The sequence below is a fragment of the Lynx rufus genome, unplaced genomic scaffold (genome assembly GCF_022079265.1).
Source record: "Lynx rufus isolate CCGP_SWC_20201006 ecotype Redwood Valley unplaced genomic scaffold, mLynRuf1.p SCAF_5, whole genome shotgun sequence".
NCBI lineage: Eukaryota > Metazoa > Chordata > Mammalia > Carnivora > Felidae > Lynx > Lynx rufus.
The window spans coordinates 26,009,258-26,023,396 of record NW_025814867.1 but is presented as its reverse complement, the minus strand read 5'-3'; the positions used below and the strand labels follow the sequence as shown (position 1 = coordinate 26,023,396).

Sequence of the window (14,139 nt, the reverse complement as noted above, 5' to 3'; positions counted from 1 at the left end):
CGGATCTACTGAAATTCCAGAGATGGGGCCCAGCTGGCTGTGTTTTTACAAGTCCTCCAGATGATACGGACGCTGGTTACAGTTCGGTGGTTAACTCAAGTCAGCCATTAGGGCACCCAGTGAGCTTTAAACACTATCAATGCCTGGGCACATGCCCCAGAGAGTGATTTATTTGGTTCGTTCAGTCTGGCCACTGGGCTTCTATAAAACATCCCAAGTGATTCTTATGTCTAGCCCGGGCTGAGAACCAGCGCTACAGTTTGAGAATCGCTAATCTGCAACATTCACTTTCAAACTGAACTCTGCAGAGCTTGGGAATTCAGGAAAAATGCCCCGAGAGTTCTAAAGGTGGAGGAGGAAGCAGGGACATCTGGGTGGCTCAGTCGGTTGGGCGTCCGACTTCGGCTCAGGTCATGATCTCACTGCTTCTGAGTTCAAGCCCAGCGTCGGGCTCTGTGCTGCCAGCTCAGAGCCTGGAGCCTGCTTCAGATTCTGTCTCCATCTCTCTGCCCTTCCCCTGCTTGTGTTCTGTCTCTGTCTCTCTCACAAATATGAAAAATAAAACTTAAAAAAAATTTAAAGGCAGAGGAGGAGGCAGGGACATCTGGGTGGCTCAGTCGGTTAAGCACCTGACTTCGGCTCAGGTCATGATCTCGGGGTTCATAAGTTCGAGCCCTGTGTCAGGCTCTGTGTTGACAGCTCAGAGCCTGGAGCCTGCCTTGGGTTCTGTGTCTCCCTCTCTTTCTGCCCCACTCCTGCTCACACTCTGTCTCTCTCAAAAATAAACATTAAAAAACTTTTTTTTTTAAATACACAAATAAAGGAGGAGGAGGAAGAGGAGGAGGCAGAGTCCAAGCCAGCATGACTGCTGGACCCAGAGGTCAAAAAGTCACGTGCCCAGATGGGGCTAGCTAGGTAAATGCAAGAAGTGGACCAGGCTTAAGACAAGAGGGTGCAGTGGGGGTCTGGAGAGCTGGCACTGAGCAGCCACCAGCCACTGCATTCCAAACAGTCCTTGTCACATCAGAATATGTCTTGTGGGTCTGCACTGCCAGGCTGTCCCATTTGTCAAGAATTTTGTTGTTGTTTTTAAGAGACATCAGAAGCACCTTTTTAAAATGTTAAATCACTCTATGTTAAACGTTAGCAATGAAGGCCATGAAATACTTCTCTATTTTAAAGGACTACAATGTGAAGTCTGAACATGCTACACAGGAAGACTGGATTCCATCCTTGGGCAGCTGGTGTGGGCCTCCATCCCTGCCGCAGGTGTCTTTCATTCACGTCTTGGGACCAGCGGGCCAGCCTGGCCAAGTGCGTTTCAGGGTGATGCCTGAACTCCATATGGGTGGAATGTGCTTCTCTGCTCACTGCTGCATCCAGTTCCAGGTACACGGCTGGCACTTATTAAGTGTTTGTTGAGTGAATACTTACAGTAATTCTGGGAGACAGAATTTTATACCTATCTTACAGAGGAGGAATTTGAAGCTCACTGCAGTGAAGTGGCCTTCCCCCAACACATGCTAATAACCAACTAGCTCAGGATTCAAACGACTGTGCAGGGCAAATACAAACAGAGCTGTGAAAATGCTTTGCAAAATGAGAGGTTTGGGGATAACTGGTACCAATTATAAGAGCAGTACGAGTCAGTACTCAAAATGTGAACCACATTTCAAGATGATGGGACGCCAGCTTATTTGGTCCCACAGGAGCCAGAGGGGCTTTCTATTAATTCTGGGGCTGTGCTGCTGTTGTGTGGCTGTGGCAGTGGCGGTTGTGGATCTGGGGGAAGCAGGCGTGAGCGAGGGGGATGGTGATGTGGGGGCATGCCTCTGGATATCGGAAGGGAAAGCCTCCCATCTCATACCCAGCTCTCTCTGTACATGAGCTGCAGCTGAGTCCACTGCTTTATTCAGAGGCTTGGGGTGAGGTGAAGGGGGAGGTTGGGACCCATGGGGAGCCCTCTAATTTAAGAACCCTCTCTGATTGCATTATCCAGAGGAAATATGAAAAGCTAAATCAGAGGAGATGGTTAGGAAGTGCATTATGGAACATTAAACAATAGCTGATCACCATCAGACACAAATAAATGGCCCATAATCTACTGCCAAGAACATGAATGGTTCCCAAGTGGTGACCTGGCTGGCTTCCAGGCAGGGCAGGGCAGAGCTGGACAGCAGGTCTTTTAGGCCACAAAAACCCTGCTCGGGGTCACACCCCAGTAGCCAACAGAAGATTCTGGTGCCCAGACAGTATTCACTTTTTTCCACATGATCACATTCTACGGGGCTGAATTGGGGTCTTCTCACCATCTGGTGTGGGAGTCCCACCTACCTGGGAAATCCTGTATTGGGAGAGGCATAGGATAGGTGGGCTCACAGTACCTGAAGAGAATGTCCGTGAAGTAGTATTCCCCTCATTCCAGAAGGTTTCATCCCTCAAAATACCCTGGTTGAGGCTCATCTTACTAGATCATCCTTTAGTTTAAATCCCCATGAAAATGCAAATACCTTTTTATTTTTTTTTTTTAAATTTTTTTTTTCAACGTTTATTTATTTTTGGGACAGAGAGAGACAGAGCATGAACGGGGGAGGGGCAGAGAGAGAAGGAGACACAGAATCGGAAACAGGCTCCAGGCTCTGAGCCATCAGCGCAGAGCCTGACGCGGGGCTCGAACTCACAGACCGCGAGATCGTGACCTGGCTGAAGTCGGACGCTTAACTGACTGCGCCACCCAGGCGCCCCGCAAATACCTTTTTATCAACAATAGCCAAACTATGGAGAGAGCCCAAGTGTCCATCGACTGAGGGATGGATAAAGAAGATGTGGTATATATACAATGGAATAGTACTCAGCCATCAAAAAGAATGAAATCTTGTCATTTGCAAGAATGTGGATGGAGCTAGAGTGTATTGTGTAAGCAAAATAAATCAGAGAACGACAAATATATAATTTCACTCATATGTGGAATTTTAAGAAGCAAAACAGATGAATATATGGAAGAGGGAAAAAAGAGAGAGGGAAACAAACCACAAGAGACTCTTAAAGATAGAGAACAAACTGAGGGTTGATGGAGGGAGGTAGAGGAGCCGTGGGCTAGATGGGTGGTGGCTATTAAGGAGGGTACTTGTTAAATTTTTGTTTTGTTTTTTACATTTATTTGTTTTTGAGAAACAGAGTGAGTGAGACAAAGCGTGAGCGGAGGAGGGGCAGAGAGAGAAGAAGACACAGAATCCGAAGCAGGCTCCAGGCTCCGAGTAAGCGGTCAGCACAGAGCCTGAGGCGGAGCTCGAACCCACGAACCGTGAGATCATGACCTGAGCTGAAGTCGGACGCTCAACTGACTGAGCCACCCAGGTGCCCCAAGGAGGGTACTTGTTGTGATGAGCACTGGGGTGATGAATCACTGAATTCTACTCCTGAAACCAATACTGCGCTGTATGTTAACTAAGTAGAATTTAAAAACAAACAAACAAACAAACAAAATGCAAATACCTTCAAAGGAGAGAGTAAGGTAGGTAGGCCCTACACACTTTACTATAAAATAATCTTTAATCTTTTGCTAAGACCTTTAGGCATTGATATGCTGAGGAGAAAGTAGGAGGGAATGGAGAATAAAGAATCTAGAGGAGAGTTTCTGGAGGGTAGGAGGGTAGTCTGCAGGGCTTTAAAAGCTACTATCACTATTTGTCCATAGACATCGATCTAAGTTAATAAAATCCCTGGACTTAAAGTCAGAGGATGGGATTCCCGTCTCCAGCTCTCTTATTTTATACCAGCTGTGTGATCTTGAGGAAGTCACTTAACCTCTCTGAACCTTCACCTCCTCAGCTGAAAACTGGGAGTCTTGCCACACCCATCCCAGAGGTGCTATGAGAATTACATAAATCGAAGTGCGTGCAAGGTCTGCCCTTCTATAAATATTGTCCTTGGGTCTGTGCCACCACATTCTAGAAATTGTACAACCACTGAGCTATATCTGTGAATGGATATTGGAGCTGAGTCAATCCACAGACCCATAGCGAGCCCAGCCAGGGCCTGCCAAACCCAGGCTAGATCAGCTGACCTTGGTTGGCCCACAAACACGTGAACTTCAGTGATAGATGACTGTTATGTAAGCCACTGAGTGTTAGGATGCTTTATTACTCAGCGATAGTTAACACAATATCCCAAAATTACGGCTCCTGACACTTAAAATTTTAAGGCCATGTTCAAGAGAAATCATTCTAAAACATACCTGACACTTATCTGCCTTTTTAAGCAAAATTAAGTGTACACAATTCAGTCTTCACTGGGCCATTCATGCTCATAATAGTGAGAAACAGTTAATGTGTCATAAGTCAATGGTGCCCTCAGGGGTTACCTACAGAACAGGGGCTCTAGAAATAATTCTGGTCTGCTATTCTTTTTGATCTCAGAACTATTCCCTGCTGATTGGCCATTTTTCTTGTAATCACTTTGGCCAGCTTTTTTTTGTTGTTGTCATGGTGTCCATCGTAAGCATGAACTCACCCTCCCCAACCTAATGTGCCACACCACCCTTCCAGAAGCCTACTATCTAAGCCTGCTCGAACGGTATCCAAAGCGACAATTAATAGACTTGGAGGAAGAGTCAGAACTAGTTTTCTGTGTATCAAATGCATGTGCTTTAACACTGGGCGTTCTGTCATCAATTCTGGCCTCTTTGAGGCTTTTTGCACCCTTCTGTGGTTCTCCTCTGGGACCCGGCAGTGGAGTTTGCTAGGGAGTAAGCCTCTCTCTGGTCTAGATAGTTGGTGCTGTGTCTGGAGTTGTGGGAATACAGTCCTTCCTGGAGGCAGTGAAGGGCTGGCTCAGCTTTGAAGGAAAGTACTGCCCAACAGGCCTGTAAGAGCTCTTTCTCCGTCACACCCTTGCTGGGCCATTTAGCACATGCTGCCTGTGTTTCAACAGTGGATGTTCACAAATTCCCCCAGAGCAGAGGCAGCATCCGACTTGTCTCTGTGTCCTCTGTACCACTTAGCCCAGTGCTAGTCACATAGTAGGTGCTCACTAAGGTATGGTGGGTGGCCCTTGTGTCTACGGGCATAGGGCTTGTCTTCCTCAGAAGAGTAAGAATCTATAAGATTCTGAATATAGAATATTTTACACCAAATTATTGGAAAATATTTTCAAAGGATTAAAGTGATCCTGTGTCAAAGAACAGTTCTCATTTCAGGGCAGAAGTTTATTTCTGAACTGTGTTATGAAGAAGCCATGGTGACTAAATGTGGGAACAAGGCCAAGAGACTCTACAGGTGAAAGCAGATATTTTTTGCTCTATTGAACTGTTACCTTAGTGATTCTCCCTAGGTGCACTCCCATTGTTTGTTTGTTTGTTTGTTTTTTAAGCAGGCTTCACGCCCAACATGGAGTATAACCCGGGGCTTGAACTTGCAACCCTGAGATCAAGAGTCTGATGCTCAACTCACTGAGCCACCCAGGTGGCCCCTTCCATTGTTTTACCAAATGTCTAAGGACCACATTCACAACCAGAAGATCTGGATTTAGAAATTCATCAGGCAGGGGTGCCTGGGTGGCTCAGTCAGTTGAGCGTCTGACTTCAGCTCAGGTCATGATTCAAATCTCTCACGGATTTGAGCACCGTTGTCGGGCTCTGTGCTGACAGCTCAGAGCCTGAAGCCTGCTTCAGATTCTGTGCCCCTCTCTCTGCCCCTCCCCCACTCATTCTCCCTCTCAAAAATAAGCATCGAAAAAAATTAGAAATTCATCAGGAAGTGCCAGTGGATGTATGAGCTAGCTATTCCACGTTCCCACCCCTCCCTCTCACTCTGTGCCCCAGAAGCTAATTGCCATAGATTGTATCCAGAGGCTCCCCCTGCCCCCTAGCTTCGGGCTGGGTTTGGCCAATGGAAGGCACTGCCAAGAGGAGCTGGGGCACCTGGGTGGCTCAGGCAGTTAAGCATCTGACTGCAGTTCAGGTCATGATTTCACAGTTCATAGGTTCAAGCCCTGCGTCAGGCTCTGTGCTGACAGCGCAGAGCCTGGAGCCTGCTTCAGATTCTGTGTCTCCTTCTCTCTCTCTGCCCCTCCCCCCCCCACACACACACTCTCTCTCTCTCTCTCTCTCTCTCCTTCAAAAATAAATAAAATAAAATAACAAAAAAAAGAGGTAGCTAGATTAGAGTAGAGAGAGGTTGGGGTACTTCTTCTCTATTTTCTCCCTGCTTTGGGTCCTTCTGTGGTCATAGCTCCTGTTCAATGGCCCCTCCTCCAAGGTTCCAAATCTTCTTAGGATCAATTTCCCCATTTCTTCCTCTTGCCTTTCCTTTTTCTTTTCTTTTTAATATTTATTGATTTTGGGGAGAGTGCAAGCAGGGGGGTGGGAAGGGGGCAGAGAGAAGGGGACAGATGATCCGAAGTGGGCTCTGCATTGACAGGCTGAGAGCAGACAGCCCTATGTGGGGCTTGAACTCACAAACCATGAGATCATGACCTGAGCTGAAGTTGGACACTCAACTGACTGAGCCACCCAGGTGCCCCTCTTCCTCTTGCCTTTTTAAGCAAAAGCGTGGTAAAGACTTCCCGAGTTACTAATTCTTCAACTTTCCCTGTTGGCTCCCTGAACCCCACTCACACCTCTGAAAGTGGTCCCTTCGTTCAAATCTTCATCTGAACCATCTGAAGTGCTTCTTCTTCCTGTTGTTACCTTGACTGCTACAATCTACACAATGTCCTACCTAAAAGATGTCTACACTGCACCAGCAGTGTCTCTAGGGCAAGGAGTTAAAAAACAAAAAAATCAGAGGTTCTTTTCTCTCTAGTTTTCAGAACCTAGTAGCCATCTGAGTCTATCTAAATTAAATGATATCAAATGAAGGCAAGCCCCAATCTACAGATGAGAAAAATTATTATTCCTCCATTCACTCACTCATTCATCAAATATTTATTGGGCACCTACCATGTGCCAAGGCCTGCTCTGACCCTGGGGAACCAATGATAACATACAAGACAGTCTCTGCCCACATGATGCTTACAGTCGAATGCCAACTGTCTCCCAGAAGTCAGAGCCCATCAGAGGCAGAGCTAGAACCAGAAGCCAGAGTTTCCTTAAGTCTGGAGCCTTCAGCAGATTCTCAAAGGACTCTATTACCTAAATAAGGTTTAGAACCCACTGGATCAGACCGAATGAACTATCCAGCTTCCCTCCCTTAAACAGAAGGATCATGACCCACCAGCTCCCAGAAGTGTGGCGCTCCCAACTGGAATTTGTGGGGGCATATTGTCATACAGGCGTGCTGACACAACCACCCACCTTTCCTACCCTCCCTACTCTTCACCTCCCAACAAGTTCCCCTGTCCTCTCCTTCAGCTTCTCCCATTTTCATAATTTACCCTGTGCCCTTCTCCGAGCCCTTCCCTCAGGGCCCACAGATGCGGGCAGGCCTGACAGCACAACACGTTGCTGAACTGATTTTATGAACAGAGAGGGGCTGGGGTCTGGATTCTGAGACATGTCCTCTCTGAGAGCCTGTGTTTTCAGCAAAGGCAGTGAGAATGAAATGTCTGCCTGCGTGAAAGTATTTGTGAGATTCAAGTTGGAGGGCATGACTGAAACCACCTCTGCTGGGGGAGAGGGGGGAAGCCAGAGGCGGCTGAGGTGAATTGAGGGGGGCTATAACGGGACAGGCAGCAAACCCGGGGGGTCTGCCTGGCTCCCTCAAGCCCTCCGGAAACATTTGAGTTTCCTCAGAAAGGTTTAAATAGGCCATGTCAGTAACACAATACTTCCCCTGCTCTGGGTCAGACAGGACGAGGGCAATCTGGTGCCTGCTGCCCTCAGAGAAGTTTGGCAGGTCAGCTCAAAAAGCCCTCTTCCCCAAATCACCCAGCCCTATCTCTGATACAGTCCACTCTAGGCCAGGCCAGGGGCACTCTGGAACCCTCCACATCCCCTCAGAAATCTCCCGTCTCCCACGACCTCCAGCTGCCCTATTTGGGCAGAAGTCTCACCGCGGGAAGAAGGCACAACAGGAAAGCAGCCAGGGCTGGAAAAATGGGAGACCTAGGACTGAGGCTGCAAGGGTCCCTGCCCACGGGCGAATCACTGGATTCCCCTTTTCCCTGCTGGGACAGGAAGGGAAGAGCTCAGCGGAGGCGTATTTGCTCCACGACATCCCCCTTGAGTCAAGCCCCCTTCAGAAGGGGTTGGGGATGTGTTCACAGAAATGTCTGGGGCTCACTTCTCCCTTCCATGCTCTCCTCTGTGTCTCTTTTAAGCTCCCCACGATTCCCAAAGTGAAATCACGCAGCAAGTGGGGAGAAGTGGGAGAGGCAGAAACCATTTTTAAAAGGGTCTCTGGCTTTGAGCAGCTGGGTGGGGGCCACTTGGAACAAGGACGGAGCGAGCTTCTGAGACAGCTCGGGTGACAGGAAGCTGCTGGGGTGGCTGTCTCCCTCCAGCCTCCTTCCACCGAGAGCAGAAGGGGGAAAATATCAGGACACGCTGCAAAATAATCTTCCACCCCCTCCCCCTGCCCCCAACGGATGGAAGAGAGGAAAGTGTGGTCATCATTTACCTGCTGAAATTGGGAGGACGCTGTTGATGAAAGTAGGCTGAGACACGATAAAGCGGAAGAAAAGCTGCAGATAGATTCCCAAAGTCACTGGATTCAGGACAACCATGCTGGCTGGGGTCTGGCAAGTGTCAAGTTCTCTAGGCAAGGCTGCTCGGGAAGCCTTGCTTATCTCTGCCTTTGTCTTCCTCACTGCTGTTTGCGCCTCTCTCTCCCCCCTCCCCCTCCCCCTCTCCCTCTCTCTCCTGTCTCCCTCTCCTTTCCCCATGCCTTTACCAAGAAAGAATGCCAACCATTTCCCATTAAACCTTCTCCGTACTACACAGGGTTATATTTATCTCCCGCACTGAATCAAATGCCCACATTAAAATACTATGTCAGAACTTCTGTTTTGGAGACTGAGGTGAGTGGCTACTGAAGAGGCGGTGAAAAGGCAGTTGAGTCTCAAACGTTCACTAGAAGCAGTCCTCAAAGGCAGTCAGATCCCCAATTATCCCCCAGCAGCTGCCTGCTCGGAACGGAGGTGTCCAACCGCACCACAGAATCACTGAATTTCCACAGACACAAATCCCTCTGCTGTCAGCCTGTGACACTTTTACCCGCTCGGTGACAAATGCAAAGTTGACCTTGGATTATTTTTCTTTAATCGTCCAATAAAATGGGGGAGGTGGATTTTCTCAAACAGCTTTCTCCAGGAGAAAGTGTTTGTTCTCCCTGCAGAAGCAGCACCCTTCTATCTCATCCACAGCAAAATAAGTGAAAAGACAGAAAGTGAATGATTATCAAATTACACTTGGAGAAAGAGCATCAATGACTTGATCTTTGGCTGGGCAAAATCCAAGTAAAAAGTGCTGCGTCCTTAAATGAATACCTCTTATGAGTTTATGAAGCCTGTTACAGAGATCCTTAGATTATTAAAATAATGATCTACAGAGTTGCCCAGTTGGCTTTAATGCACGTAATGTACTCCCGGGGCCTCGTGGGAGTTTGTTTGGGAGTGGTTTGGGAGTTCCTGGCCTCTGGGGTGGGCGTCCTTGGGGAAGAGCACCTTTCCTCATCTCTGGGGGAGGCAGAGCCTAAGGCAAGGCTCCCTGGCTTTCACACCAGTCTCGTCCGCCTCCCAGCTCTGCTGTGACAGCAGCCAAGTGTTTGCCTTCTCTGAGCCTCAGTTTTCTCATCATAAAATGGAGGTGGTGTTCCCTTTAAAGGTACGCCGGAAAGGTTAAATGAGGTAACATGGATGGATCACAGATGAGGTAAAATCTGTGTATGCAGACAGCAAAAATGAAATGCAGGGAGCTGTGGTGGACTGGGGGCGATGATGGCCACTGAAAATCCGTCCCGTCCCTGTGTGCATGAGCCACTCTCCCCGGCAAGAGCTGGAGTCTGTTTCCTCCCCCATTCAACTGGGCTGGGCTTGTCATTGGCTTTGACTAGTACAGTGTGGCAGAAGTGACACTGTACCACTTCCAGGCTGAGGCCCTAACGGGCCCGGCAGCTCTGCCTTTGCCTTCTAGAAGCTGCCCCATAAAGCTGCCACATAGAAGAGTCTGAACCATCGGATAGCAGCAGGGAGGGGGAAGCAGCCAGCCCCTGTCTGGCCATCTCAGATGAGGCAACAGCCACGTGAGGGAAGCCAGACCACGTGGGTCACCAGATGACGATGGCAGTCACAGGTGAAGAACAGCCCAAATGAACCCAGCCCAGAATATGGATTCATGAGCATATAAAATGGCTGTTGTTTTAGAATGATTTATTGTACGGTCATAGGTAACTGATAAGGGGCTTATAAGGAAATCTTTTGAAAGCTTGAAGAATATACTTAGGTTATATTCAAAATTAACAGGACGGGGCACCTGGGTGGCTCAGTCAAGTCAGGTAATTTCAGCTCATGTCATGATCTCATAGTTTGTGGGTTCAAGCCCCACGTCAGGCTCTGAGCTGGTGATGCAGAGCCTGCTTGGGATTCTCTCTGTCCCTTCCCAACTTGTGCACGTGCTCTCTCTCTCTCTCTCTCAAAATAAATAAATAAACTTAAAATTTTTTTAATTTTATTTTTTATGTTTTATTTTATATTTGAGAGAGACAGAGAGAGACAGAGTGCCAGCAGGGACGGGGCAGAGAGAGGGAGACACAGAATCTGAAGCAGGCTCCAGGCTCTGAGCTGTCAGCACAGAGCCCAAAATGGGGCTCAAACTTATGAACCCTGAGATCATGACCTCAGCCGAAGTCGGACGCTTAACTGACTGAGCCACCCAGGTGACCTAAACTTAAAAATTTTTAACAGGACAGCTTCATGGTACCCCCATTTAGCTATTCCCAAACTATTTAACAGAAGGATCTGTGATTGTTGGCTAAACCCCACTAGGAAATTCTCAGGCTTGTTCTTGTTAACTTTTGAAACCTATAGTCCCAGCAGTGGTCTTTGGAGAACGTGCTATCTGGGAAGAAGGTAACTCTTGAGTAACCTGCTGCCAGAATCTGAACTTTCACCATCTAGCTCAGATCCCTCCTGTGAAGCAAGAGTGATTTCTTCCTTCTCTCAGCACACAGTTCTCACCACTGACTCTGCTGTTGGCACAAAGTGGGTCACTATGTCCTGCCTGCAACGCCTGCTATTGTTTTTGAGCTGCTTCTAAACCACCTTGCATTGCTATTTAACTTGTGTTAATGTCTCCAGAGATAGAGGACAGTCCCATAGCTCTGTGTACCCCAGGACAGTCCTTGCCACCTAATCCTCAACAATGTCAGTTAATTTGATCAAATCACACCACCACAGGATGAAAAGAAAAGAAAAGAAAAGAAAGAAAATGGCATAGTTTTATGCTCCAGCCACACTAAGCAAACTGCATTTCCCAGCACCCCTTTATGCCTTTGCACAGACAGTAGCTGGCTGGCCCAGGCCTGGTACAAGAAAGGACTTTGGTAAGTATGGGGAGAAAGTGAGAGGGAATGTGGACAGCCAGCCACGCAGAGGCTGCATATACACATTCAGGCCACTGGGGGGCGAGTCACCTCTACCCTCTGGGGAGGCCCCAGCACAGAGGTATCTATAAGCCCCAACAGTTATGAAACAGCTCTTTGTAAATTTCCATTTCCCATGTACTGTGTATTTTATGAGTCTATTTCTTACAGGGTTACCCTAACTGACTGAGAAGTTATCTTTCTTCAAACTCTCCTGGAAGGGCTCTCAATCTTTCAGAATCTAATAACACAGGCTATTAGATTACCTAGAAGGAAATTATTTGAGATTTGTGAAAGGCTTATACCAACAAAGCCAATCAAAGCTAGAGCTTTCTCTCACAGGCCTCGTAGGTAGGAATGTATGGTATACAGATAGGCAATCTGATGGCACTCATCAACACATGACATACACATGTGTCGTTTGATTCAGAAATTCCACAGAAATACTCATTCAACTGCCCAGTGGTTGAGGTGCAAGGATGTTCGTTACAGCCTCAGGTCTGAAACAGCCTAACTTTCAATGAATATGAGATTGGTTGAATAAATCATAGGACTTCTCTTCAGTGAAACATTATACAGTCATTACAAAGAAGAAAGTAGTCTTTGCAACAAATATTGCTGGAAAAATCAGCAATATTTGGGAAGAAATGGTAAGAAAAATCAGTCGTCCATATGCAGAACAAACAAAAATTATTCTTAACTCTTACTTTACCCCATACATAAAAATTATCTCAAAATGGATCATAGACTTAAGAGAGAAAATCATTAAACTTCTAGAAGAAAACACAAGAAAATCTTAGTGACCTTGGGCTAGGCAAAGATTTCTCTTCAAATTAAAATTTTTTTCTTAAATAAAAATGGCATATATTTAAGATATACAGCATGTTTTGGTACACATATATTTTGTGAAATGATTACTGCAGTCAAGACAATGAACATATCTGTCAACCCATATAGTTACCTTTTTTCTAGTGAAACACTTAAAAACTACTCTCTTAGAAATTTCCACTGCACCAAAACAGTATTGGTAACCGTAACCCCCATGCTATATGTTATTATTCATCCTATATAACTGAAACTTTGTACCCTCTGACCAATGTCTCTCCATTTCCCCCATCTTCCCCAGCCCCTGGTAATCACCATTTGACCCTTGGGTTCTATGAAAAAAAGTGTTTTAAATATTAGGACATAAAATGCATGAAGCATTTAAGAAAAATGTTAAACTGGACTTGATCAAAAATTTTAAACTTCTGCTCTATGAAAACCAATGTTAAATTGAAACGACAAGCCAAAATGAGCACCTGGGTACCTGGGTGGCTCAGTCAGTTAAGCGTCTGACTTTGGCTCAGGTCATAATCTCATGGTCCATGAGTTTGAGCCCTGCATCGGGCTCTCTGCTGTCAGCACAGAGCCTGCTTCAGATCCTCTCTTCCCATGCCCCACTCATAAACGTGCTCTCTCTCCCTCTCTCAAAAATAAACAATAAAGAAGAAAAGAAAAGGCAGGGCAGGGCGCCTGGGTGGCTCAGTTGACTGAATGTCTGATTTCTGCTCAGGTCATGATCTTGCAGTTCGTGGGTTTGAGCCCCATGCTGGGTTCTGTGCTGACAGCTCAGAGCCTAGAGCCTGCTTCAGATTCTTTGTCTCCCTCTCTCTCTGCCCCTCCCCTGCTTGCACTCTGTTTCTCTCTCTCTCTCTCAAAAATAAATAAACATTAAAAAAAAAAAAAAACCTCTCTAAAAAAGAAAAGACAAGCCAAAGACTATAAGTAAATATTTGCAAAACACATACATGATAAAGGATGCATATTCAGAATATATAAAGAACTTTACAAGTCAATAATAATAAAGCAAGCCAATTAAAAGAAAAGGGCAAAAGGTGTAAATAGATATTTCACCAAAGGAGATACGTAAATGGCAAATAAGCACATGAAAAGATATTCAACATCATTAGTCATTAGAGAAATGTAAACTAAAACCTTAATGAAACGCCACTACATACTACTAGAATGGCTAAGTTTAAAAAGACAGACATTTCCAAGTGTTAGTAAGGATGTGGAGCTGCTGGAACTCTCACACATTGCTGCTGGGAATGCAGAATGGTGCAACCGCTTGGGAAAACAGTTTGGCAGTTTCCTTTAAAGTTAAATATGCACTTACTCTACCACACAACAATTCTACTCATAGAAATGAAACCGTATATCCACCCAAAGACTTGTACATGAATGTTCATAACTACTTTCTTCGTAATAATGAAAAACTAGAAACAACCCAAATGACCATCTACTGGTGTAACCGGTTGTGTACAGTACAATACTACACAGCAGAAACAAGTCATAGGGATGAATCTCAAATGCATTATGCTAAAGCCAACACCACAAAAGGCTACATACTGCATAACTCCATCTATAAGGCATTCTGGAAAAGGCAACACTACCGGATGGAGAACAGATCAGTGGTGACCAAGAGTTAACGGTCGTGAGAATCAGCTACAAAGGGAACTTTTGGTGGTGATGGGGGATGTTCTTTATCTTGACTGGAGTGGTTGTTTGCCTCCTTTGTCAAAACACGTCAAACCATACTCTTAAAAAGGGTGAGTTTTATGTGAATTTTCCTGCAATA

At 46.2% G+C, this 14,139-nt stretch overlaps 1 protein-coding gene across 1 annotated transcript in view; it reads right to left on the bottom strand.

Moving 5' to 3' along the window:
• The window catches only part of COLQ (collagen like tail subunit of asymmetric acetylcholinesterase), a 60,435-nt gene extending 51,771 nt beyond the window's left edge, over positions 1-8,664 (bottom strand). The window contains exon 1 of the mRNA XM_047098940.1: positions 8,559-8,664. Coding sequence (XP_046954896.1) covers positions 8,559-8,664 — 106 coding nt within the window. The remainder of the gene's footprint in view (positions 1-8,558) is intronic.
• Positions 8,665-14,139: the final 5,475 nt, after the last annotated feature.